Below are 27,790 nucleotides of genomic sequence, written 5' to 3' on the forward strand. Positions count from 1 at the left end.
GAGTTTTTTAAAGGCATTCTGCCTTAGAGAAACACCTGTCCTCAGAAAAATGCACGAAGTCTTTAGAGAAGAGATCCTTGCTAGACCTGGCAAAGATCGCATATAAATCTTCGTAATCGTCGTCGTCGCAATTGTCACATAATCTTTTAAATTTCGTTATTTTGTCCGTCATTTTGCCTGTTTTATTTGTATTTCGTTTTTGCTTTCCTGTTCTGTATATTTAACTCATATACGTACATTTGCCTTTAGCGAATCGTTAGTACAGGTGCGAATTTCTTTGATTTGTGGATTTTGACTACAATATTTTATTTATATAAGTAAATTTTAATCAGAAATTTTGGCATTTTACGTGGTTTAGGAGTTTCTTAGACTAGATTTACACTAGAGGAGAGTTTTCCGGATTCGTAAAGGTTTCCGGATTCATCAATTTTGGAGTATTCGGATTCTTAGGCATCTACACTGAAAGGATATTCGGATTCCTGACCGTTTACACACAACGACAACTCTGGGAACATTCTAAATGAAATGGTTACCAAGCCCAGTGTTGTTTTATCGTTCGATCGACAAAGTGAAAATGCCTCCCCCAAAATAGGCTAGAGTAGATCCAGATGCCACTGAGGCAAGTTTGAGTTGGACAGATGCCAAGCCTTCTACGTCGTCGGCGATTAAGTGTGGCTGACGTTAAACTTCCTTGCAATAATAATTTGCTTTTCCTCAGAAATTTTGCGGCACACATGATAAAATATATCGCCTGAACCTGCAACAAGATTAGGCAGCCGGAGATTGCCAGCAATGTTAGCACCAGATCCTCCATTTTGGTTCCTACGATTCTCTACTCACTGTTTGCCCCTCATTGGTTTTCAATGGTTTTCTCGTGATCACCTTCGTTCTTAGGATACTCTCTCCTACCAGATAACCCTGGTAACAAGTTTGCTTTTGGATTTGATATCTCGACATTCAGTGGAAAAGTACTCTTACGTCGTAGCTCAAACTTTGTCGCCTAACCACAACCATCTAACACCTTGTACAGTTTCCTGAGACGAGGTAAAAGTTTATTTTGGTTGAGAAATCAGTGAACCCGTCGTATAAAGGATTATTAAACTAAAAGGAAACAACACCGTTATCTCTTTCCACATACGATAAATGGTTTGGTAAATAAGAGAATTGAACCCGAACGTTCTTATGCGTCCCTTGGAGCGTGGTGTTAAAAGATGTTTTGAACCCCTTTTAATTGGAGGTCTGCAGCAAAATTATAAAACTTGACTTCCATTGCTACGGTTTCATTGAGACCTTGTAACAAGGATTTTACACCTTATTAGAGGAGTAAATTCCTTACCATTATTTTGGTTTTATGTAACTCTAACAGCAAAACCATGTTTTTATGCTAAAAGTAAAATGCTAAGGTGAATTCAAGTTTCCGCATTTATTTAGCATCGTGTGGGAAAATTTTGCTGAAATGCAGTTTTGTGAACTGGTCGCCGCCGTAGCTGATTTAATTAGGTTACTTAGTAAGAGACATAGAGTATCTTACTAAGTAACTTAATTAAGACTGGTTACTTATTAAGACTGGTTACTTAGTAAGAGACATAGAGTCTCATACTAAGTAACCGATAAAAATATCGCATTGCTTGTGCGGTGGGGTAGTTAGATATAAATTTTTTATATTCCTTCGTGCCCTTTTGTGTAAAGTTTCTTCTGTAGCTCTACGAGCAGGATCAGCTTCTATGCCCTCTCGGTTTAAGATGTGCAGGCCTGTTATTCACGTTTACACTTATTCAAAAACTTTCAAGGAAAAGCGAGCTATAAGCTCTCTTGCCAGTGCAAGTTTTCCCATCTGCAATAATTCCAGGTTTACATACACAAATATACGAATCAGGGGTATTTTGGCAAATAGCATTCGGATCACAGACAAGTACAGACAGGTAACGAAGCCCGGCATTCATCAGCATCTAATAACAAGCAATCAGATAAGCTGTGCAAATTATGATAAGAAATTAATTGGCAATGGGCCCTCTGAATGTTTACGTCACAATACTCACTCTTACCCTAGGCCCACATGAAACCACTGAGACGGGGTAAAATTTCCTGAACATTTTAATGCAAAGTAGGCTTGGACCGTCATTTTTCAAGAAATGACATCATCGCACATAAAAGCTATTCTGTAATATTCATCATCTCCTACGATGAAATATCAAAAACCTCTTGTAAATACATAGTTAAATAAAGTAAAATAAAGTTATTGAGCGAAAGAGGAATTGATTATTACTGATGCAAGATTGTAAATGACACTTCCCTATATATGGTCATTTAATTGAAAGGAACCAAACGCAGTGCAGTATAGTAACTTGACATGAATGTACTGTACCAAAATATTGAGTGCCTTATCACGTTCTATTACACTTATGTCAACAAATACTGGCAATTGAGTGTTCTTACCCTCTGTTTCCACATCCTGTGCTTAGACCGTTTCACGTTAAAACTCACCTCTTTTCTTATTACTTTGAATCGTTATTAAAGCCTCAATGAACATGACTTCTTTGAGCAAAGTCCGCCCCTTTCATCTTAGGTATATGCCTGACACGGATCCATGTCTGTGCGAATTGATTTTAGTCTATCTCGATCATTAATACGCAAACGAAGTCGTGCGAAATACACAAGTTACTATTTGCGTTAATAAAAATTTCCTTAAAGCCTTTCCTAGGCTTTGAACCAGACTGAAGGTGAATTAATAATAGCTATATCCCTCATGCACTTCGCTCATGTATAGCTATCTTTTATACTATAATTTCGACAAGATGCCGGTATCACTTTTTCCCACGATAACATTTACGGAACGAGGTACTCACAAACTTTAAATTGGTTCAATTACCTGTTTTACACTTAGCGTCGTCCTGCAATATTCTTATCTGCCTAATCCAAAGTGGCGATACCGTAATTCACATTTACATCAATGTCAAACTGATAGACAGGGCCACTAGTCAATGTGACTTTCTTGGTAGTCCTCTCAAAACACTTTAAATTGGCATTTTTTTTTAAGGTATCAATATGTAACTCAATTTATTGGTTTATCCACTTGTGACCCCATCCAGGGTATATCTCCAGGAGCCTATTACGCGGAACTTTTTTAACGTCCCCCCCCCACGCCCTCCCCCTTATTTGAATGTCATCTTTTATGACTGAAAGACGTTGGTCTAAGAATGCAGCTTAGCCTAATTGTGGAGAGCAAAAGTGAAAGCTATTACGAACTTTTGAAGACAAATCTAGCCACCTGGCCTATGCAGGTTTTGTTGTACAACGTGCAACGGATTTATCATAGACTGCAGACCACTCTGTGTACAAATTTTTAAACATGCAAGGCGAACTATAAAGCAAAAAGGTTTTAAGCACTGGATAGCAGTATGCTGGTTGGAGTAATAAGTAAGGTGACCTCTCATAAGTAGCTATTTTGCCGCGTGGTCCCTTTAATTTCTATTTATAGAGAAGTGAATAAAGCTACCAGAAATTGTATTTGACATAAAAAGTTTATTCATGGATGTATTGAGCTTAATCTAATTAAGAACATTAATACATTGCTTTGTTTCAACGTAAAACGGCCATTATGCCGTGACAACGGTTACCCTCCTAATAGTCTCGCTATTTTCTAATACCAATTCTTTAATGAATCCTACTTTCTTCACTTTTCTTATATGTCACCTAACACGAATAACAGTTTATCAATATCCGAATGGAACAAACGGCCCTTGTAAAACTATTTCGGCCCAACAATATTAACTTGATGGTGACTTCAAACAGTTTCGTCGTTTTCACACACTAATTCTTCAATGTATCATACTCTCTGAACTTTCTCTATGTAGTACCTAGCAAATTTTTTTCTGGAATAGTTGCTATCATTGTTTTAATATTTAAGGTGCCTGGAGAGAAGCAGTGTCTTGAACATCGTAGTGAAAAACTAAACTTCAACTTCATGTGCCCACAGCCAAAATAAAAAAGAGAAGCGCATTACATAGTAATTGCCCTATAAATATTTCATTTTATGCAAAATTAAGAATGGAATTACTAGAGTTTCGAAGCCACCATCATTCTGATACCTTAAAGTGTGAAAATATTGATCCATTCAGAAATTACTGTTCTAAGAGGAACAAAACCATTTTGTTTCACTTTAATCCGTAAAGTTCCTGATTAATCGAATTGACGACAAGAAAACTTCAATTACACCTAAAACAGTGATATATTACAAATTAATAATGATTCAGTCAAATCTGGGTCAATGGCCAACACACGGCATTTTTCAAATTTACACGGCCATCACGTAATATTCTATTAACTTTATTAACGTCAATGAAATACCAATCAGCTCTCTGGTGGGATTTTCTTTCATTGCTTCTCTCTTTTTGTACCTTGCAAAAAATTATATATTAATAAAGTTGAAGTCATAAATAGCCTTTTTCTTCGTAAGAATGTCAGTGCTATCGTCTGGCACATCTGTGAATCTGGACATAGAATTCTCTTCACTACATCGTGAATAATTGGATCCAGTTAAATCGTCTGCCATTCAAAAGGCGCGAGTCATTGCTTGACACAAAAGTATCATTTTCATTTTTATCTGAAAGCTTACCCGGTATTTCATGGGTGTTTCTATACTAATTTGTTCTTAGTGACTGGTTGGGAGAGCCAGATGTGAAAAATGTTTGGTTCTCGGCCATGACGTATGGACCTAATTTCAGTCAGTCCCTCAATACCATTTCTAAATGAGTATGACCATATGGCCAGGTCTTTAGACTAGTAACCGAGAAAAAAAAAACATCATGCAAACAAACAAACAAACAAACAAAAACCAGCAGCCATAACAACAACAACAACAACTAAGCAAAATGCCAAACCAAATTGAAAAAAAAAAAGACAACAAGAACAACACATCTCTATGTCTGATAAATTAGTTTTATAAATAGACTAGATATCGTGAACTGGGTACTGTCAGAAACACAAAAAAATGATAGAGCTGTCGTTTCGAATGCTCGTTAATCGTCAGCGCTAATAACTGAAAATTTTCTAACGAAGGGCTAACGCCCGAAACGTTCACTTAAGAACCTTTTTTACGGTGGGTGATTCACACTATTAACTCTGTTGATAAAACCACATTATCTTCAAATAGCCCCCACCGACGCAGTACCACAGTTTCTACGATAAGTTACCAACTTTATAAATCTCTGTGTGCTATGTTAAAGCCGACAGAGAGAGCGATCTATGTTCTTCCACCAAGATCGGCATCCAATTAAGACATTTCTGACCATGGCGACACCAAAAAGAATATCTTTCTTGTTGAAATCCTATCATATTGTAGCTTATAAAACACACAAGTTTTTGTTCACGTGACAGTTAGAAAACAGACTACTCAAGGCGTGTGTTTGATAAAAGAATGCCGACAGCCTAACTCAAAGGAACAGGAAGATTTCTCTGAATGACAGCGGTGAAAAACCCGATTGCTCTGACTGATATGGCCTTCTACTCAACGCATCAGAAAGGATATCAGACGAAGCTCCTAATTCTAACCACTCGGGCGGGGTGTAGTTTTATGGGGTGGGGGAGAAGTTGGATGGTCTGATCATCATTCTACTTTTTGCAGCTGAAGTTCCATGTCCTAGAGGGCAGTGGCATAGAGTACTATTGTACCACCATCCTATCCCACATTTCTCCACACACATATGCCCTGTATGACCATTGCTGACTTGATCTCTCGTGGCAAAACTTTGCCCATTGGAACTTTTCAATGGCCCCCAATCACTTCCTAGACAAATAAAAATAGAGAGATATATACTAGCTCAATGAATTTGCAAAGTTTTAGCTTAGGAAATAAGTAGCATTAGCAGGCGATACATGCAGAATATCTCGTCATCAAAGTCACTGATTGGACGTTGTTACGTGAGAATCTGGTGATTTTTCCGTGTGGAAGTTCAGGCATATTTATTTGTTGTTTTTGGCATTTTAGCGTTCTCAATTCATGCGAGTTTCGTTCATTGTGGTGTTTTTAAAAATATATAGAAAAGCCACGGTAAATCTTGGAAATAGATCTTGCATTGTTACTTTGTCTTCATTTTGCAGCTGCCTATTGATACTTTCCTAATTCAATGCTAGTAAAATTTTAGGTAAATATAATGGCAAATTGGTTCTCATGGTAGTTGGCAGCTGGGTTTATACTCGTAACTTCAATTTCCTTTCCTACAATCAAACTTAATACCAACCTTGCTTAGATAAGCAGAAACTTTTAATTGTATTTTTCATTCTATTTTATAAGCTGCTCTGTTGTGATTACCATGGGTATGTTTTCAATATCAGAGTTGTGAATTCTCACCTAAGTTTCCTATTTTTAGTGGCATACAGTCTAGGGAATCTGCTCTTTCATTTTTTGTTTATGAATATCTCGATGTAAATCATTTAGCTTCAAAGAGAAGTTTTCGGTTTCTTTTTTTTTTAATTCTTATTTAAATACTGTCAATCTTAAGAACAACAGAACCTCACACCAGTTCAATACTTAAGTAAGCACTTTTTAAAGGCCTTCCGATTACCATCTTGAGTAAGCTGGGGGTCATGTCAGTTGTTGGCCTGACTCAGAATTAAAAGTTTGCCATGGAAAAAAGGGTTATCTCGTCCTTGACGCCCATAAAAGCTCACTCGAAGCAGATCGTCGTGTACCAGGGAATCGTGACGAGTTCCCCTCTAGCCGCGAGTCGCTCTAGAAAGCTAGTCCTCCTCCCCCCCCCCCCCACCCCGTTGTTGTATTGACTTCCGAGAAAGGTCAGTTGGTACGCCGAAAACGTATCGTCACAACGTAAACTGAGAAGGGTAAGTGTTTGTTATGACTCATCAAAGACCTAACCAACAAAGAGGCCTAAAATGCTAAAAGCAACTGAGCATCAACGAATTTTAGAGGCGAAACAACTTTTTCAAGAGTTCCTAGATACTTTTTTAAAACCTCAATCGCCGCTTCTTCTCCTACTCTCGTCGCCTATTTTTGTCGTTTCAGACCAGCAAGAATCTTTCCTCCCTTAAGATAGGGCATTGGAGATATAACAACAAAAACAACATCGCAAATACATAACGATAACAACAACAAGCCATCGGTAATGATAAAAAAGAAAAATGATAATAATGAAGAATATTTAAAAAAATTAAAGGAAAAAAAATAAAAGAAGAGAAGAAAAAGAACAGAAACCGGAACCCGAGGCAGAATAGTTAAGACAGGATCTGAGTCATGATCGCAATATCTTTGTCCGTGAACAATGTACAAACTACAGAAAAACGGGTGGGCAAGATGTGTGTTATCATAGAGGCCTCATCATTACCTGACCCCTCCACTATCACTTTATAGCAAGCCTCCTCACTTTCGACTTGGAACTGGTCAAAATGAAATGAGTTACTTTCCTTTTTCCAATAAACAATAAGTTTGTACTTGTCACTTTTTGTCAGGCGATGCACTTTGTCCAACCCGAGCCAAAAATTTTCAGATAGATTTCCAAAACCATTCTTGTAGTCAGTCCAGTTTCTGTTGAAGTTGATGGAGTCGCTTTGTTTCCTTAGGAATACTGTCCATCCCCCTTGGCCTCTGGTTTGGTTACAGAAAACATCAAAGGAACCTTCACCGTCAGGGTCAATTGTATAAATTCCATTGATATGTTGTCCTTTTTTGTACGCCTCAGCACAGTCCTTATAAACTGGAGAAAAATGTCCTTAAATTAATCTTCGAGAGGAAAACTAAAACCCTCTACAAATGTGTCTTTCTGGATTTTCTACACTGTTCTCGACTGAAACAGAGAGGTTAAGTATAGCATTTTATCGTTATCCTCTTTAAAAGATGTTCTCATGCAGCAGTAAACAAAAAAAAGGTTCGTTGGTCACGAGCAGGAAATTGTTTTCAATTTTTTTGAAGACTTACTTTAGAAGGGAGAAAGAGAAAGGTATTAGTTTGTCTCTCCTTTTTAATTGTGTCAAAAATCAAACAAAAAAATGCCTTCTCCAGATGGGACCCACACAATTCTTTCGCGCCAACGTTCATGTCTGAATCATTACGAGAATGCATATAATATGTACTTATTGCCTGAATGGGAGGGCCGGACAGAAAAATACTTCGCTCCCATTTACTTTGCAATCAATAGTCATTTTATCATATGACCTCTTGGTGTCGAGAATTTCAACCTAAATGCGGCACGATGGACAGGTATAAGCCGTTACACGACCACAAAAAAAAAAAAAAAAAAAAAAAATTCTGCAATTATAACTTTTCCATTATTTTTTAAATCACAGCAAGAAACTCCTCGTTCCCTGAAAAAGAGACTTTTTCATCATGGTCTTATATACGATTGCGTAAGAGTCGCCGGACGGCTCGTCTGATTAATACCGTATGCGTAGACGCATGTGGTGTTTTTTCATCCATTTTTAAAGACTTTGACTCTGGCGTGGATTATTGTCCAAGGTATAGAGTGATGCCTAGATATAAAACTAAAAATTATAGTTCAGTTTTAATTTTGTATACCCAACTTAAAGTGTTGTCTTGACAAGTCAATAAAAATGTCAATATGGTCTAAACATAAACAATATTTTGAAATTAGCTAGTGTTATCAAAAAGAGTACTGTTGTTGGAGGGGCCCTCTCTTATTCTAGCTTATAGTCTAAATGTAGAGGCAGGGGTGCTTTTAACAGATAACTGATTGTTTTGAAAACTCTCAACTTCTTCATTTGCAATACAGGATTTCTGTTTAGCAAGATCACGAAGGGGTGAAAACTTCTGAAATGTTTTGGAAAACATTGAAGTTGGTAAGTAATTTGCACTGGAGATGTTCAAAGAAGCATCAGTGTTTGATTTGCTTGAGAATTAGATTAGGACTTTAGCATGAGAATTTCAATGAATTCGCTGGATGGAAATTAAATTGTAAGTGGTCCTTTTGTTATGTGAGCGGAAAGAAGAATTGAAAGAGTTATCTGTTCATTTATCTATTTATAAGGTGTCTTAAGTTTAGAGGATTAGTTATTATATAATCTCGTGCTCTACGAGATTCTATCTTGGCAGTCGTTTCCAGCCCCGCGAAATGTAGGTTTACAAACGCACTTGAAAGATCCCTTGTAAATGGAATTTCTATGGGTACAGTTGTGGTTATTTTCAGGGCATTCGTCAATGTCTACAATAAGAGCAGAAGCGTATTTATGTTCGTGAAAATCAAAACGCTATGAGAAAAAGAGCTATTTTCAAGAGTTTCCTAGCCCAGCAGTTAAGTTAAGTTGGTGCGGATCAAGCTCATTCAATCAGACAGTTGTATTGAAATAGTAAAGAAGGACTAAATTAAGAAAATAAAGATGAATTTCAGGGTATAAACTATGGTTTTGAAAGCTGATTGACAGGATTCAGTCATTCAATAAGCAAAAACTCCGCTGGTGCTTGGTTTCCCTCAGCGGGTAGATACCAGAAATAGGGAAACTAACTTGTTGAATAGGATAGGTTGTGAAGATTCTACCTTTGCAGCTGTGTCCATCTCCAGTGAATCCAGGTTTACAAGAGCAGTTGAACGATCCCTCGGTATTTAGACAAATGGCTTTGCCCTCGCTGCAGTCGTGGGTACCTTGAACACATTCTTCGATGTCTGGAATGGAATCAACCGACCATTAAAATAAGTACGATCGAAGGCTGGGGATGAGTTTAAAAATAAAGGCAGCATGTGACAAACGTTTTGCAAGGACTGACAGTAAAATAAATCATATACAGAATGACAATGATAATGATAAAAAACAACGATAGAAAAAAAGCATATATATATATATTTAGTATAATTTCAGAGCTGAGCAAAGAGTTTCCAGCAATCTGATTGGTCGAGCGGTTCCTTATATGACGCTATATAAACCGCTCCGCGCGGTTTATATAAAATGTTAAACTAAAATGTTAATAAATGTTACTAAAATGTTATGATTTTAGAAATTTCTCTGTTGTTCAGCTCTGAAATTATGCTAAAACAGTTATTCGCCTCAGGTTCGGTGAATATTGTCGAACAATCCCCTCGACTTCGTCTCGTTGATTATTCGACGATATTCGCTTCGCCTTGTTTTAGTATAATTTCAGAGCTGAACAACAGAGAAATTTCTCAAATAATAACCATTTAGTAACATTTATTAACATTTTAGTTTTACATTTTATACAAACCGCGCGGAGCGGCTTATATAGCGTCATATAAGGAACCGCTCGACCAATCAGGTTGCTGGAAACTCTTTGTTCAGCTCTGAAATTATACTAAATATATATATAAAGAAAACCCTTAGGCTCGTCTTGTGTTCTTAGATGCTACAATATCAGATCACTAGCAAGTTTATCAGCCTTCGGGGAGGTTAGAAGGTTTACGCACTCAGTTACATGGCAAATTATCGTGCTCTAAATAATTTGCATTACCTCTACCAACTGAGCTAACAAGCCAACTGGGAACTAATCATTCTCTTACTACGTAAGAAACCCGTGAAGTGATCATTCAACGTTTATAGATATACAAAAAATCATATAAGTGAGCTGCGGTTAAAGAAAGGAGTATGAGAGCTATCCTCGCAGCAATGAACACTATTTGAGAAGAAGTGAAAATAAGTCTTGAAAAAAATTCAGGCTTACACGGGATTCGAGCCCATGACTTCTGCAATACCAGTGCAATGCTCTACCAACTTGGTTAACAAGCCAATTGCGAGCTAGTTACTACTGCTTATGTAGTGCTGATTACTGCGAGGATCGGGAGGGGTGGGGAGGGGAGGGGAGGGGAAGAAGTTCGGGCGTTACATGCCCAAGTAATTTTTTATTTATTTATTTTTTCTTTTTAACCTCAGCTTAACAAGGTTTAAAGGTGAAAGTAGATCTTAATTATGATTCTTGTGGAAGAGTCTGAAATAGAGATCATTAAAGAAATAACGATGGGGAATTGTCGGGGATATGACTTGAATAATTATGAAAAATGGAAAGTTTAATTCTTGAAGGCAAGTAGGAAAATGTTCGGATGGCAGGATTCTTGCCGAAAGTGGTCAAAAAAATTTTATGTAACAAGCTAAAGGAGGATTTAAGTGGATACCACTGGGTGCTACGATTTGTTTCGCATGGAATATTATTCCTAATAAAATGAAATGACCGAGAACTTTTCTGAAAAACTCACTGGAAAAGGAAAATGAGATCATTGTTGGATCCAGGATTGTAAACATTGACAGTTTTATGAATAGAAATAGAGAAGTGTAAAGGTTGCCATAAAAATAAACATACTTTTTAGTAAACAAGAGATCGTAAAAATGTGGATGAGACTTTAATTCTAATCCAGCAACAGACGGTAAAATCAAAATAAAATATTCATCTAAACTTGTGAGAAAGATTGTTGATATTTCCCTCGATAAACTGTAAATTACAACTACGAAAACACAAACTCGCATTTGTTAAGAAAGAATTGCAAAATTTGTTTTGTTTTCCATTTAAAATGGAAAGATGAAAGTTCACAGTTATGGCAGTGGCAAAGAAAAAAAAGAGAAAAGTTAAGCCAAGACTTGATCATACCTCTAGTCCCTCGAAAATTATAGAAATTCGCGAAATCCGTGACGACCAACAAATTACTGACGTACATGAAACCCTAGTTACCGCTGAGTTCGACGCTCATGACAATCTGGAAGACGTCAAAGCAAATTCCTTTCACTCCAAATTATTTTCACTCCTCCACTTCAAATTGCACATGAACAATAATTATATCGGTCAATCATGGTAAATGCATGTGCATCGCCGAATGAGGCCTTCGATCAAGCCATCTTCTCGGAAAAACGACAAGATACTATCCAGACGTTCGATAGAAAGCTTCATCTTTCGACAAACATAGTCCAGAAGCTGGCAGATGCTGTTTTGTCTCATGTTACACTACAATCTGTGTACGAGAAACTCAACATTAACAGTCTCAATGGAGTGCTGGCATTTGCGCCCTCTGCAAAATCAACCTGTCATCATATATCGAATTCCGCAAGAGAATTCTCTCCGGAGTTCATTCCCAACTGTCGTAACGGTACGCAGTCTGAGTCTCAAATGATGACTTATTTTTCAGGAATGTGTAAAATCACAAAACAATGTGAATCCATCTTCAGGATAAACAATTTTTTCCGCGCTGAGGGCATCCATCGATTAATCGCGCGGACACGAACTCGTCCTCGCGAAAATGAACCCCTGAGTCAGCGGTATCGTTTAAAACGCGTGACCGGATATAAAAGTGTGAGCTAAAACTGCAAAAACCGGAAATAAACCTTGCTAAGTTGATGAACTAATATCTCGAAAATTAGTTCGGTGACCTACCCTGATTTTTTGTACACAAATTATTTTCATCATTACGCATTCCTGAAGAAAATTTTAAAAAAATTTATCGCGTGGAAATTTTTTTACATTTTAAAACAGCATTTTCCCAAATAATTCAAGTTCTACCAGGTATTTTTTTTTTATACCACGTATACAGGTAGAGAATGTGATCATGTTTAAGAAATTTGAAAAAAAAACTAGGTCACCTACTTAGCTTTTGTGATAACTTTAAAAAACTGAGTTTTAGAGGGTCTTTTAGCCCTACTGTACTGTTGCCATGGAAACAGATAATGCCTGACGAACCCCCTAAACAGATTGCCCTAACATAGTGTTATGCATATGTCGAGTTATTATCCTGATGATAAGTTTGACAGTCCTGATATCTTTTACTGATTGGCGCTTGCTGATAATTGTGGAAAACGCTTTCGAGCCTCCTTAAAAAAGAAGGAGTTTCTAACCTTACTCCGAATGGTGGCCGGCTCAAACTCATTCTAACCACTAAGACAAAGCCATAGGATGTATTTTTCTTAAGCCATGCCATGTCAGGAGCTCAGTACATGAGTTTGCAGCCGACAAGCGTTATACTGTTCAGGGACAGAACTGAATAATGATATGCTACGTCAGAGGGTATGCGGTCAACAACGCGGGCTCAGGTGTCCCAGGTCTAAAATTTAGAGAAATCAGCGGAAAATAATAAGGGCTGACTTTTAAAACCGAGGAACCTTGTTTTCGTGGAAGGCACTTTCCTCTTTCCAGAGTTTTTAAGGAGAAAATTAATTTTTGAAAACTTTTAGCGGGTGTACCAAGTTTTTGGAGGTTGTTTCGTAAACGAAAAGTGGCGAGGAAAACGACACCTCCAGGCAACAGAATAGGAAACTAACCATGCGAACGACTCAAAATCCGTGTTTCTGCGGCAAAACCCAGCGCATGTGTATACGTTATTCAGCTCTGTCCTGTTCAGAGGCGTTCTTAAGGAGAAAGGAATACCGATGGATTGTATCTGTTTAATAAGATTGTGGTCTGCAGCATTTTACCTTCACATTTATGTCCATCCCCGCTGAATCCAGGAATACAAGAGCAGTTGTAAGATCCCTCGGTATTTGTACAGTTGGCATTCTCGCTGCAACCGTGGTTTTGAACACATTCATTAATGTCTGAAATGAGATCAGCAGACTGTTAAAATAAATGAAAAAGCAGCGAAAGTGTTTTGATATTCAGGCAACATGTACAAGTTGTAAAACTTACTCCTCATAATACTGAAGAAAATACTAATAATAATGATAATACTGTTTTAATGCAATACTAAAACTTTATTATTATTATTATGCATTCGTTAAAATTCTATTCCTATTCTATTCCTAGTTTCTTGCTACATAAAAATAGTTTTCCATCTTGGGTCATAGACTAGATCATTTACAGGTATCTAGCTAAGAAACATATATCCTTCTACTGGGCAGAGCGCTTCTAACCTCGGCAAACCTTCTTCGCACTATTATAAACTCCCCTATGTTGGTCGATTTTCAAAACATCGCTCAGACTAAGTTAAGACAACTACTCAAACGTTATTGTATAACTGATTAGATGTTAAGTTAGTTATAATAACGATAATAATAACAATAATAGTAATAATAATGAAAAAAACCTCTGTTAAACCTCAAATACTACCTCACAGTAATCCCAAGATTTGCAGTCGTTTTAAACTTGCATAGCTAAAGCAAAATAAGGTTTTACTGGTAAAATAATTACAAACTATTATCATAGTTAAACATGATGATAATGACGATGTTGATAATAAAATAATAACAATGATAATAATGATAATGATAATAATAATAATAATAATGATAACTATAATAATAATAATCTTTATTTAGCAATAATTTCCATAAAATCCTCTACAATACAAAATGTTAACAGCGTAAAAAACGATCCAAAATAACTCACTTTCGGCTCACATCTACTTTTTTTTTTTTTGTCAAATTGTTTGGAAAGCTATAGATAACGGAGTCAAATCTGAACAGATTCAAAGTCTAATAATCCGATAAGTAAAAGCATATATAAAACTATACAGAAAAGAGAACGGTGAATTGCAAATCTAGAACCCTATATACAAGGCTGCCAAAAATCATTCACCAGTGTCAATGGCTCCCTCGGCAGCTGCGATTTCAAAGTCACAATTATTATAGTCATAAGCAGCGCGTAGCTTCACCCGCGATCCTCGAAGGCAAACTAAGGTCGACCGAAGGAGGGCAAAGGATGTCTTTGCTCGGATACAGGAAATTGTTTACGAGTATCGTTCCCCTTTCTTGGCGGCTATCAGCTCAGCCAATCGGCTGTGGTATCTTATGCATTCCATCCCCATTCCTCACGTAGTTGTAAATACAAGCGGCGTAAACGAGCCATGCTCAACATCCAACACTCTCCTTGAGTACCGCCGCTTCATGTCGTTTTTATGGATGCGATAAGTCTGCTGCGGTTCCCGGTCCTTGTAAGACTCGGCATTAGGGTGGCAAATCCTCACATCGAAGAATGCCGAGCTCTGAGGATCCCAGAAGCCACGCGCCCGAACGTCCAATCTTGCGTCTTGTGCTCTATTAGACCCTCTGCTGAGTTGTTCTTCAGTGACGTCTTGGACCACTGGCTCGACCTCGACATCGGTACACACTATACTCAAAAGGTCGGCCTCGAGGTCTCTCAACTCATTATGCCGTTGGATAACAAAGCCCCCTCGTTTGCACTCATTGCGTGGTCTACTGTGAAGTTTTCCCCACACGCACACTGATGGAATGTCATCGAACGGCCAATCATAGCGTAATTTAACAGTATCACGAAACTCTCTCTTGCTGAGGCTGAAACCATGTTCTTGAAGGGGAAGAGCTGTGAGCCATACAGAGGAGCCTTTTTCTTGCGCTAGTTCTAGAGCTCGCTTGGTCTTCCGTGAAACAAATTGTTTTAGATTATCTGCAATCTCTGAAAGTTCTTCAGCTTTTCCATGTTTGACAGCCTGACGCCCTGACGCGATGAGGGACTCGTCAGGTAGTTGATGAGTTTGAGCCATGATATGTTCGACAAGAGAAGATGTCACCTGAATAGATGAGGCATGTTCACGTGCCACCCCGTGACATGGCTTGCTCAAGCTCAGGCCGCCTAGGCGCACGGGAAGTGCTAGAACGTCTCTATCCAGTTTGCTACACTTGCGCCCTACGATTGCTGGTATAAGGACATGGGAAATAGCCTCTTCAAGTGGCTCTAGAAGATCTTGGACATCATGGAGAGTTCTTAGGAAGTACATCCAACGCTGATTTAAACCAAACGTGTTTGCGGCATAATAATGATAATAACATGAATCTAACATGAAAGTGTATAAAAAATAAAAAAAACCTCGCAAGTTACAATTCTCCTTTTAAGGAAAAATATCACTAGCCTAAACTACATAATTATAATAATAATAATAACAGTTACATTACCAATAATAATAACAATAGCCAGGAAAGAAAGCCAACTGTGTTTGTAGCACAACAAAGCCACGAAAGTCATTTCCATTTTCTTTGTTTTAACAGTCTTCTGCCGCTTTTTGCGTTTCCATTGCCGACATTGTCCAAGAATTAAGAATTTAGTTGTAATTCAAGTTTCTTCTTACGCGTGATCGATGCAGGCAGTCCCGAGTGAGCAAGATGGGCCCATTTTGTCCGCTCGGGAGGTCAATCAGAACACAGAATTCTCTTCATCTTACCCACGGGCGCTGGAAGCGATGCAATAAAAGAGCATAATATTCCAAATAATATCAGATTCCTATTTACGGTCGCCTTGTCAGGACCAGCTCTATAGGTTTTTCGCGCTGATATGACAAAGCATCATGTTCTGAATAATATTTGGTACCTGTGCAGTTGTGTCTCTCACAACTGAATCCTTTTTTTACAAATGCACTTAAATGACCCCTTTGTATTGTTACAAGTGGCAGTTATATCGCTGCAGTTGTGGCTGTTTCGAGAACACTCGTCAATGTCTAAAATGAAATCAGCAGTCCGTATCAATCATGCTGATAAAAAATAATAATGAAAAGGGGCTGAAACTTGGCTTCCAATCTGAAAACCACAGGTTGCTGTTAAGATAAGAGACCTAACGTCACTCCAAATGGAGGCTGGCTCAAACTCTCTCTGAGAAAGCCATAAATTGTACTTTTCCTAAGTCACGGCATCTCAGGAACTCAGTATATTAGTTTGCAATCGAAAAGCAATATACTAGTCCGGGGTATTCCTAGGGAGTAGGAATACCAATGGATTGTATCGTTTGATAAGATCGTATTCTGCAGGGTTTTACCTTCGCATCCATGTCCATCCCCGCTGAATCCAGGATTGCAGGAGCAATTGTAAGATCCCTCTGTGTTTGTGCAGTTGGCGTTCTCGCTACAAATGTGGTTTTGAACACACTCGTTGATGTCTGAAATGAAATCAGCAGACTGTCAAAAGAAATGACAAACCAATAACAATACTATTTACAATAACAATAATAATAGTAATTATAATAATGATAATAAAGAAAAAAACTCGGCTTTAATTCAAATACTGCCTCACAATAATCCTAAAATATGCATTAATTTTAAACTTGCATATATAGCTAGAGCAAAAATAATAATTGCTTAAATAGTAATAAAAATAGAGAAAGAGTTAAAAACAGAAACAAAAACAAAAACAAAAAACCGAAAAAAAATTAGGCTCGCCCTCTTTTCCTTGAAACCACAATATCACATCTCCGTCAAATTATTTGGTTTTTATGTAGGGAGGTTGGTTAGTTTAAATACGTTCTAAAAATTTAGCAAATGACAATGATAATTATAATGATAATAATAATGATGATAATAGTAATATATAATACTAAGAAAAATAACAATACAGAAATATTAAAAAATAGTTAGAAAAACAAAAAGCAAAAAAAAAAAAACATACAAAATAGAGCTTGCCTTCATTTCATAGATACCACAACATCACATCTCCCTCAAGGTTATAGCTTTTATGTAGGGAGGTTGATAGATTCACGTACTCGCACTCTGAAGAATATGACATACCTGTGCAGTTGTATCCATCCCCTTTGAAACCAGGATTACAAGAACAGTTGAATGATCCCTTGCTGTTAGTACAGGTGGCGTTGCTCTTGCTACAATTGTGGATATTTTCGGCACATTCGTCGATGTCTTAAATAGAATCAACACACCATAATTATAATAATAATGATATACCATAATAATTATAATAATAATAATACCCATAACTATAATAATGATAACTCGGCTGCAGCGCTGGTAGGAGGGTTGGGGCGCAAGGAGGAAAGGAGACTTTAAAGCGTTTTATGCTTAAAAAATTTTGCAAACTTTGATGGTAAAAGTGAACATTGATTATGATTTTGAACGTGACTTCGGATGATAGACATCGCGAGTAAGGCTTTTTAAGTCCAAAATATACATTGTAATTCTCAGATGTAGATCTGTACGTTTTACACGCAAAATATCGATTTTTGAATAGTATGAAATACCTGAGCAGTTGTATCCATCCCCTCTCAAACCAGTGTTGCAAGAGCAATTAAACGATCCCTTGCTATTAGTACAAGTGGCGTTGCTCTTGCTACAATTGTGGATATTTTCGGCACACTCGTCAATGTCTAAAATAAAGTCAACAGTTGGTATCCAATACCGTAATAAAATATAACGATGGGGAAGTGTGGGATATCGCTACAAAAGCTATAGGAAAGTTGCTCCTTTTAAGAATTTCCTAGGTGCAGCTAAGGCTCGTCTTAGTTCCATAAACAGACGAGTGAGATAGGTGAGTCCTCGCTCCGCTTAATTTTATCCCAAAAGTACACGAAGACTGAATAAAGCCTTTTAAACCCTTTTAAAGCTGTGCATGGAGTTTCAGAGTTTTTATGGTTTTCTGCGTTGATCAAAAGCATTCAGTCGTCCACTAAGGAATTATCTACCGGAGCATCATCTTCTGAATCATATCAGGTTACCATTTATGGTGCCTCAGTTCGGCCAGTTGTAAAGGTTTTTTTAAAAGGTTCGCTCTGATACGACACAGCATCATGTTCTGAATACTATTCAGTACCTGTGCAGCTGTATCCGTCACCACTGAATCCTGGTTTACAAATACACTTGAACGACCCTTTGGTATTATTACAAGTGGCAGTTATATTGCTGCAGTTGTGGCTGTTTTGAGAACACTCGTCAATGTCTGAAATTAAATCAGCAGTCCTTTTCATTTACAGTACTAAAGAATTACAAAGAGGAGGGCATCAGTATTGGGGCTTCCGATGGAAAAAAAAAAAAAAAAAAAAAAAAAAAAAAAAAAAAAAAAAAAAAAAAGAAAAAAACCACAAGGTGATGTAAGGAAAATAAACTTTAATCTCACTTCTAGTGTGAGAGGTGTGGTGGACTCATGTTTGGTGCACTCGAATCTGACTCTCATGGTGCCTTTCTTCACCCAGGTATTTAAATGGGTACAGTCGAATTCAAGGCTGGGGGGTAGCCCTGCATCCTATCCATGGGGAGGTAGTAGTACTCATGGTCGCTTCATGCTACGGAAATTGGAGCCAAGTGCAGGTCTAATGGACCATTTGGCTGGTAAACAGACTTTACCTTACCAATGGAGGGAGGATCAAACTTATTCTGACCCCAACGAGGAAGACATAAAATGCACTTATCTTAAATCATGTTATGGAATGCTCTGCTGGATTATACTTCGGCATTTATGTCCATCCCCTCCGTATCCAGGATTACAAGAGCAGTTGTAGGATCCCTCGGTGTTTATACAGTCGGCGTTCTTGCTGCAGTTGTGGGTTTTTTTAACACACTCGTCGATGTCTGAAAATGAAATAAACGGACCATAATCATAATTGTTATCTTCAAAAGAAGGAGGTGGGTGGGGAGGGGTATTGCTAATTTGCAAGGGAAAACTCACACTGCCGCATGTTAATCCAGATCTGCAGGAAGAAAGGCTTAATAGTTGAAATCTGATAGTCGAAGTACCTTAAAATTAAGATTTTATAACGCGAATTCCTACCATAGGTTAGTTAGGATTAGGCATCATGCTCTGAACAATGGTCATTACCTGTGCAATTGTCCATATCTCCGCTGAATCCAGGATTACAAGAGCAGTTGTAAGATCCCTCTGTATTTGTACAGTTGGTGTTCTTGCTGCAGTTGTGGGTATTTGTGACACACTCGTCGATGTCTGAAATAAAGTCAATGGATCGTACCCATGATCGTTCTCATCTCAAACAAGGAGGGAATTCAAATCAAAGAGCCATACCCATGGTTGTTATCATCGAAAGGAGGAGGTAATGGGGAAGGGAGGGGGGTTGCTAGTTTGAAATGGAAAACCAAGTCTGCTGTATGTTAATCCAGTTCTGACGGGAGAAAAGCTAAATTATCCTAAATATGATACTCGAATTTCCTCATAGTTAGTATTATAAAACGCATGTTTCTACCATAGGTTAGTTTAGACTATGCATCATGCTCTGAACAATGTTTATTACCTGTACAATTGTCCATATCCCCGCTGAATCCAGGATTACAAATGCACTTGAACGATCCTTTGGTATTTTCACAAGTAGCATTTTTATCACTACAGCTGTCGGTATTCATAACACACTCGTTGATGTCTGAAATAGAATTGACAGAACTATGCCCAAATACTAAAGAATTAATGTGGTACGAGGGGCAGTGATGTAAAGTGTTATGCAATTCCTCATTAGAGGCGTGTGATGAATACGGATAGGAGAGTTCAAGTCCATTGCTTTACTTTTCCACCGAAATAGGTCTTGATGAAAATGGCTTGGGCTCTTAATAATATCGATTAAAGCGGGAAAGATGGGCCTCTTGTCCATTGTGATCCCATAAAGAACAAATACTGCGTGAATCAAAGTTACCGAGTTGGTGTTTTTTAATTTTTTCGGCCATGAAGACGCAAAAAGCGGGAGGAGACAGTCAAAACAAAGAAGACACAAAAGACTTTTGTGGGTTTATCGTGCTACAAGAACAACTGGTTTCCATTCCTGACTCTTAAGAAAGACAATTCATTCTTGATTCTAATAAAGCGAAAAATTTTTACGATACGATAAATATTTTATTGCCCAAGCTTGTTTGGTCAATATGCCCGGACGTTAGCCCCGTTTTGTTCCGTTTTAATGGATCTTGAGTTCGTCTCAGGACATAAAGCGCAAAAAAATTAACCCGGCCAATCCTAGCAGTATGCAGGACGCGTGTCATATATGGACTCCGCTCACCACGGAGTCTCTGTGGCTCAGTGGTCTGAGGTTTGATTCCCCAGGCGGGCTCGCAATTTTTTCGTTGTCCCATGCTCGTAACGAGACAAAAAACATCTTTCTCTATGTCTTTACCGGGCTCAAAACGTACCACCTTTTCATTCCAATCTATTCTTGTTTTTCTTGTTGCCATTTTATCCATGAAAGTTTATTGGATCGAAAAGATCATGCTCTGCAGGATTATACCTTTGCATTCATATCCATCCTATCTGAATCCAGGATTATTACAAATGTAGTTGTTCATGTAAGATCCCTTGGTATTTATACAATTGGCATTATCGCTACAGTTGTGAGAAATTAGAACACAATTGTCGATGTCCTAAATATAATCAATGGATCGTGTCCATGATCGTTGTTGTCTCTAGGAAGAGGGGAGGGGAACGAGAGGCTAATGTACAATGCAAAACCAATTCTACCGCTTATTAATACAGTTGTGTAAGGGGAAACTTTTGTTTCTTAGATGCGATGGCTGGAGTACGTTATCATTAGTATTATAAAACTTGTGTTTTTACAATGTTCTTTACCTGTGCAATTATGTATATCCCCGGTGAATCCACGTTTACAAATGCATCTGAATGATCCCTTGGTATTTCGGCAAACGACGTTTTCATTGCTGCAGTGGTGGGTATCTGTTGCACACTCGTTTATGTCTAAATAAAGTCAAAATACTGAATGACAGAGGTCGCAGGAAGTGGGGGGGGGAAGGAAATATGACATGTAATGCTTTTTGTCAGCTGTGGTGTATGAAGAAGCAAGTTAGAAAAAAAGATGCGGGGCTGTGGAGAGGAAAATTTGTAACCCCACTTTTCCCTGCACGGAATGCCTGTAATAGGCTGGAGTGACATGCCAACTTAAAAACACATAATGGGGCTGGCTTGAGTTCCTTTCTAAAGAAAGAGCAACAAAATTGAAATCTCGTTTCATAATAGAAGTAGAGCCGATTTTGAATCTTAAACCGTCCGAAGGAATAAGCCCCCGTGTTGTAATAAACTGTACAAAATTAATTTTAATTATTTTGTCTTGCCTTTTTCACAATCGTGGCCAGTGAATCCAGACGCACATAAGCATCGATATCGTTTTGTTGTGAATCCCGACTGGCAGGTGCCGTGGTTTTTGCATGGAGATTGAGCACAAAAATTCTTAAAAATAAACAGGAAAAAAAGAGATGGGATGTCACAATTAATTGCTCAATACCTTAACAGCATTCTCCGACATCTCTCCTAGAACTTGAGTACAAAAAAAAGGATAAGAAAAAGAAAATAAAAGAAATCTGTAGGGGGCGCCTGTAGATAGGATTTAAAGAGTATAGTGACGTTCCTAAGAACAGCATTTAGGAATCCCGGTCGTAGCTCAATTGTATCTTTCTGCCTGTTCTAAGCATCCCCTGAGCCATGAGATGGATCTAATTATTGCGATTGTTTTTAAGCTTCGAAAACAATGGAATAAAACTGCCTTTTGCAGAAATGCCTTAAAATGACCATTCCAGTTATCTTTGCTCCCGAGAATTTTCTTGTTAGAAGCGTGGTTGTGCTTTCATTAATAGAACAGCGATAAATTGTTTACTCAAGGCAGGTGAACATGGTTCTAAAATGGATGCGACAAATTACTCGCTCATGTGAACAGTGTTGGGTGTCCTCAAGGCACTCAATATCGCGGAGGGCCGAGCGACCACTCCACGAGAATTATAGACCGCTCCTTTCAGACCATGTGCGAGAAGAGGTAGGATTTTTCCTCTGTGGAAATCGTTGCGTTCAGTTGAGAATAAAGAAAAACCACGTTCGCAGCCAAAGGACCTGCATCACCAACGAGCTAGCAGAAAAACTCCAGTTGCCAATCACAGGATCAGAAACACTAACAGTGTATACATGCAGTGTATCAAAACCCAGAGAGCTTCACACTCCTATCACTGAACTCCGGCTTTTAACAAAGGGTGGATCATCTCTGCATTTAAGAGTCAATGTTGTACCCACGATAACCGGTAACCTACAACGAACCTACTTCAACCCACAGAAACTCAGTCACCTACTGAAGGATATCCCCCTTGCCGACTCAGTACCCTCAACTACAGAAACTGCCAACATAGAACTGTAGCTAGGAAATGATTATTACTGTGATATTTTCTCTGGTGACATTGCCATGAAAGCAGTCAGTCCAGGATTAAACCTCATGGAATCCAAGTTGGGATGGATCCTAACAGGCAGAGTAAAGTGTCATGATGACAAACCAGACAGCTCCATCCCAATGCTGACCTACGCGTCCAGTCCTATCAGTGTACATCTGAGTGCTCGGTCTGATGACAAGCAGCCATTAGCTGCACAAAAGACACAACTTGAAGAGTTTTGGAAGCTTGAAACCCTGGGCATCAGAGAGCCTGTACAAGAAAATGAAGATGACACAGCTTTACAAATATTTAACGAAACAATCCACTTTGAAGACGGACGGTACCAAGTAACCTGGCCTTGGAAAGAACAGTCTCCATCATTACCAACCAATTATGAACTGGCAATGGGAAGATTGAGATCCCAAGTCAATAGACCGTCACGAAATGACAAACATCTCCAGAAATAAGATGCCGTAATCCAGGACCAAGGGCAGAAGGGAATTGTGGAAGTCGTCCCAGTTGAAGATTGTAAAAACACCTTGAAACATTACATGACTATCTTGGACCCTTGTATGTGAAAGTCAGTCAGCCATCAGCAACCCAAAAAGTCTGGTTGTGTCTGTTTACTTGTTTAGCTGTTAGGGCTATTCACTTAGAAGTCGTTCATGACATGACCGCTGAAAAATTCCTGTTCTGCCTAAGAAGATTCATTTCCACACGTGGAAAACCGAAGGAGATAACTTCCGACAATGCTTTCCAGTTCAAAGTGGTAAAGTCGACTGTTGAAGAAGCATGGCAACACCCCATGACAAGTCCTGACACACAAAGTTACCTGGCCAACGAAGGCACAAAGTGGAGCTTCATCATTGAACTGGCCCCCTGGATGGGTGGTTTCTATGAAAGGCTTATCGGACTTGTGAAGGAGTCTCTTCGAAAGAGTATCGGAAGATTTGTCTTACTATAGTTCAACTGGAAACTGTTGTAAAGGAAGTCGAAGCAGTAATCAATTCCCGGCCATTAGTCTGCGTAGTAGCTGACTTCAGCTCTGGATTCACACTCACCCCAGGAAATTTCCTCAGCCTTAACCCAAATACAGGCGTACCATCTCCAGCAGAAGAAGATCGACAGCAAGACCCAGATTTCCTTAGCGAATTGAGTTCTTCAAAAAAACTCCTTGACAAGTGACGTAAGGTTCAGAAACATCATGAAACGTTTTGGAACCTACGGTTCAACGAATGTGTTCTGAGTTTGCGTGAACTGACTCGGAACCACTTAAAAGCTCCCAGGATACAATCCTCAACCCAACCCATTAAAGGAGACGTTGTACTTCTGAAGGAAAACACGCCACGAGGTACCTGGAAATTAGCCGTTGTGGAGAAACTAATTTCAAGTACAGATGGGGAAATCAGAGCCGCAACAATCCGAACAGGCAAGTTGCTAAACCATACGCTCAACTTCTTGTACCCCCTGGAATGTGCTGTACAACGAGAAAGCCCAACCCAGCCCAACCCAGCCCAGCGGAGGTGAGGATGACCAGTATGATGCAAGCCACCAGAGAAGCAAACAAAAAATTACCACTGAGCGCCCAAACCGGAAGGTAGCTATTAAAGCAAGACAAGCCCTAATCAAACTGTTGACCATTTGATCCTGATCGCGAATTGTTATCTCGTTTCTTCAATTTTTTTTTGGCCACGATAACTCCATTTCATTCAGTTGAAAAGATTTCCTTCAATCTCGAAGATTGACAGTTAGAACTTTTTGGTTGAGGGGTGTCGCGGATCCGGATGGCCGAGCGACCACTCCACGAGAATTAGCGACTGCTCCTTTCAGACCATGTGTGATAAGAAGTATGATTTTTTCCTCCATGTAAATCGTTGTATTCAGTTGAGAATAAAGGAAAATCGCGTAGCGACACTCAAAGGATTTTTGATTTTGGTAATTGCTTATCTACAAAAGATCCGTAACGACGTTAGCAGGTGTTTAAAAATTATGTAAAATAACAAATAATGAATGCAAGTATCCCTCAGCTCTCATGAATAGCTTAAAGATAGAGAAGCGCGATTGACATTTAATTAACAACTCGTCCATGTACCTTAGTTCCATGGTACACGTAGTTCGCTGTTTGTACCAGATCCTCATCATACTCTTTAGCCGTTGAGTTATTTAGTTCACAGTTGTGTGCTTCTGCTCCATTTTCTCCAAAATAAAAGTTAACGCTGACGCAGTTATAGTCCAGGTAGCAACGATATTCGCACGTGTCCCTGTCAATCACACTGATATTTGCTATGGAGTGGTTAATGAGACGTTCTCCCACGAAGAACAGAGTCGATGGAAAGGCTAATATACGGCATTGATCTAAAAATACAAATCATTAAAAGTTAAATAGCGACATGGGTCATGACTTCTAAAAGTCTCAGTTGTTGTTAAACTCGCCTTCCAAGCGCTTCGTACTTATACTGATAGATAGATAGATAGATAGATAGACTGATAGATAGATAGATAGATAGATAGATAGATAGATAGATTGATAGATAGATAGACAGATAACTTATTAGGCACCGAATCCATAGAGCTAAGTCACTTATTTACACATACTCATTAAGATGCCAAGATCAAATTAAAAATATTCTTTATTTTTTTTCGAGTCGAAAAGATCTCTAGAAAAGGATTGTATGACCTCCAAAAGCCACATAAGTCTTTTCTTTCTTTTCTTTCTTTTCTTTTGATCCCTGTTGCCCCAGCTTACATCAAACAAAGTATATCTCTCTTTGTTTTTCCTTGCAATTACTCTCTGCGGAACTCCTGAAACAACTAGCTTCACAGTTAATAAAAATGATACCGAAAATTGCAAAGTGTACCTTGACGAGCCCAAACCCCGAGGATAATTCGTGCCCAGAAAACTCAATAACTTCCATTAATGTTCAATGGTGAAAGAGGCAAGAGATTTCAATCATGAACTCCCAACTTGTGCCTAATATTTGAAATAACATTTTCCTCACCTATCTTAAAGTTACTATGATAACGCGCGCGTGCAAATCCTGCTTAACTTCTAATGAGCCACTCTGATGGACATCTCTACGCAGGCATGGCCGTGTATACATAACACGACGTGTGCAGTTCACTTCAGTTGGTAAGTTCCCGTCTAGCTTAGCCGAGCTCTCTTTCTCCGATTGAGGTACACTGTACATCTTTCGAAGCTCAACAAAAGTAGATATTTGCATAAAAAAACAATGATTTTTAAGCTCTGTGAATAGACGAAAATAGCTTTGGAGTTGACGTTATGTTATCCCTAAACGCAGGACGATTTATGGCCGTAGCAAGAAATCTGAGCTTTCTTACCCTTCTTTAAAATAGTACGAAATATTTGAGTGTTGTTGAATCGATTACTTGTCTTAAAAGCTTACAATTTTCAACACAAACAAATTCTCGTCGTAAATTCTAGCAAAAACTTATTAAAGCATGCTAAGTGCATTTCGCAGGTGTTGTAACTGCGGGAAATTCGTTCGGTTTTCGCTTCCAAGCAGAAAATTTAGCACTTCCTTGTGAAAAGGTTTGGTCTTGGAATATCTCTTGGCCTCACTTCATTTAACTCTTATGCTCCCCACGTGCTCTGAAAACTTCCTGCTGCGGTACATTCATTTTATGAAATGCATGCGCCAAGCACGAACAAATTCTTAATTTTGCATTGTGATCTTTATTTTGTTTTTGTTCTGTTTTGTTGTTCTCATTATCCATATCGAATAAACTTGGTTTAGATAAAACGTGTCCATGATGATTTGATAAAAACCCTCGGAAACCGCTATTGAAGATTAAAATCTCCCCATCGCTTCATTGTGCATAAATTTTGATTGAATTAGGAAAATGCACTAATAAAGAGCTGCTAAATAAAACTAATTTCAGTATGTTCATGGTTAGACATCCATATTATCTATCTCTTAGCCACCTGTCGAGTGAGAAGTTTTGATGTTCTCGCTCATTCGCAGTCAGCATTCCTTTTCCATTATTGGAAACATAATACTCTGCCTGCATTTCAACAACTTTCTCGCTGTTTTTATTAGCTTTGAAAAAACTTACTCATTACGCTTCCAAAAATTGCGTAATTCTGTATGTACATAACACAGGAAGGCTGCTATGACGGAGATAATATGCCTCGAATGCCGAGTTCTAAAAATTACAAGATACTCGTTTTGTTATATGTTTAACACCTGTCGGCAATATGTTTTCGAGGTGTATAAATTTTTACTACGAGAATTTTCTGCAATTAAAAACAAATTATGTGAACTAAGTATGAAACCAGCGAACAATTAACTACCCAAAGAGAGATTCTTATTCTACAGGAGAATGTAAAAAGAAGGAAGGCAATTCTTTGACTTAAAAAAAAATATCCTCTCCAACTGGCTAGTTGATATATCAATTGTTATTTCCTTGAGTGCCGGGCTAACTTTAGGCTCTTCCTTCAGTTCGTGCCAGAATTAAAATAAAGGATTTCTGAAAATATATTCATTAATTTTAGATGACCTTGATAAAATTTTAGTGGACCTTTATGAGTGTCTGAAAATAATTCAGTAATTGCGGATGTTGTTCGGTTATAACTAAAAACCTTTGCAAGCACATTTCACAAATTGTGAAAAAAAAATCTAGAATAGTTTTGAATGAACAAAAGATAACAGCACATTAAAATGGACGATGAGTTTCACTACCCATTTTGTTAGTTAGGCCTCTATATACGAGAATTTTAGTCCTCGAAAATATGCGTTTCCTTTGATATATTGCTTAGCTGAACAATTAAGAGCAGAATAATAAAGGTTTCTTTTCAAAAAATGCCAGCTTAAAAACATACCATCTGGGCAGGACTGAAATTGTCCGAGAGAAAGAACCACAGAGATAGGGAACAAGAGGAGAAAAACTCCCATGTCCGCGAAAAACAGGCTGAAAAGAAATCCTTTCGATGTTTTGGAGCGGTGGAGCAAACCGAAGAGCTTAACAGCAGTTTGTTGACTGAGCTGTACCACCAATTAAGGTTACACCTCCTAAAAACGTGT

At 38.3% G+C, this 27,790-nt stretch overlaps 1 protein-coding gene, 1 non-coding gene and 1 pseudogene across 2 annotated transcripts in view; 1 reads left to right on the forward strand and 2 right to left on the reverse strand.

The window, feature by feature from the left end:
- The window catches only part of LOC111339894 (uncharacterized), a 449,109-nt gene that overhangs the window by 101,466 nt on the left and 319,853 nt on the right, over positions 1–27,790 (reverse strand). The gene's annotated exons all lie outside the window — the stretch shown is intronic.
- LOC148737550 (uncharacterized) lies at positions 3,508–27,739 on the reverse strand. Its single transcript, XM_088748942.1, has 15 exons — positions 27,589–27,739; positions 24,841–25,103; positions 21,672–21,786; positions 21,172–21,297; positions 19,859–19,984; positions 19,432–19,554; positions 19,062–19,184; positions 18,430–18,555; positions 17,861–17,986; positions 17,397–17,522; positions 16,652–16,771; positions 13,366–13,485; positions 9,504–9,629; positions 7,341–7,709; positions 3,508–5,785 (listed from the first exon to the last, which is right to left on the reverse strand). Exons 1-15 carry the CDS (start codon positions 27,659–27,661, stop codon positions 5,571–5,573), a joined length of 2,277 nt encoding a protein of 758 aa, XP_088605068.1. The 5' UTR covers positions 27,662–27,739; the 3' UTR covers positions 3,508–5,570.
- LOC148737551 (uncharacterized) lies at positions 23,308–23,933 on the forward strand (annotated as a pseudogene).

Source organism: Stylophora pistillata, chromosome 2 (genome assembly GCF_964205215.1).
Source record: "Stylophora pistillata chromosome 2, jaStyPist1.2, whole genome shotgun sequence".
NCBI classification, from domain to species: Eukaryota; Metazoa; Cnidaria; class Anthozoa; order Scleractinia; family Pocilloporidae; genus Stylophora; species Stylophora pistillata.

Excerpts from the sequence above, each read along its gene's own strand:
- LOC148737550 (XM_088748942.1), bottom strand. The coding sequence starts at position 27,661 with ATGGGAGTTTTTCTCCTCTTGTTCCCTATCTCTGTGGTTCTTTCTCTC. Across the intron at positions 17,987-18,429 it reads TGACGGATACAGCTGCACAG|ACATTGACGAGTGTGCCGAA; the intron begins GTACTGAATAGT and ends ACTTTATTTTAG. Across the intron at positions 17,523-17,860 it reads GGATGGATACAACTGCTCAG|ACATCGACGAATGTGCCGAA; the intron begins GTATTTCATACT and ends ATTCTATTTAAG.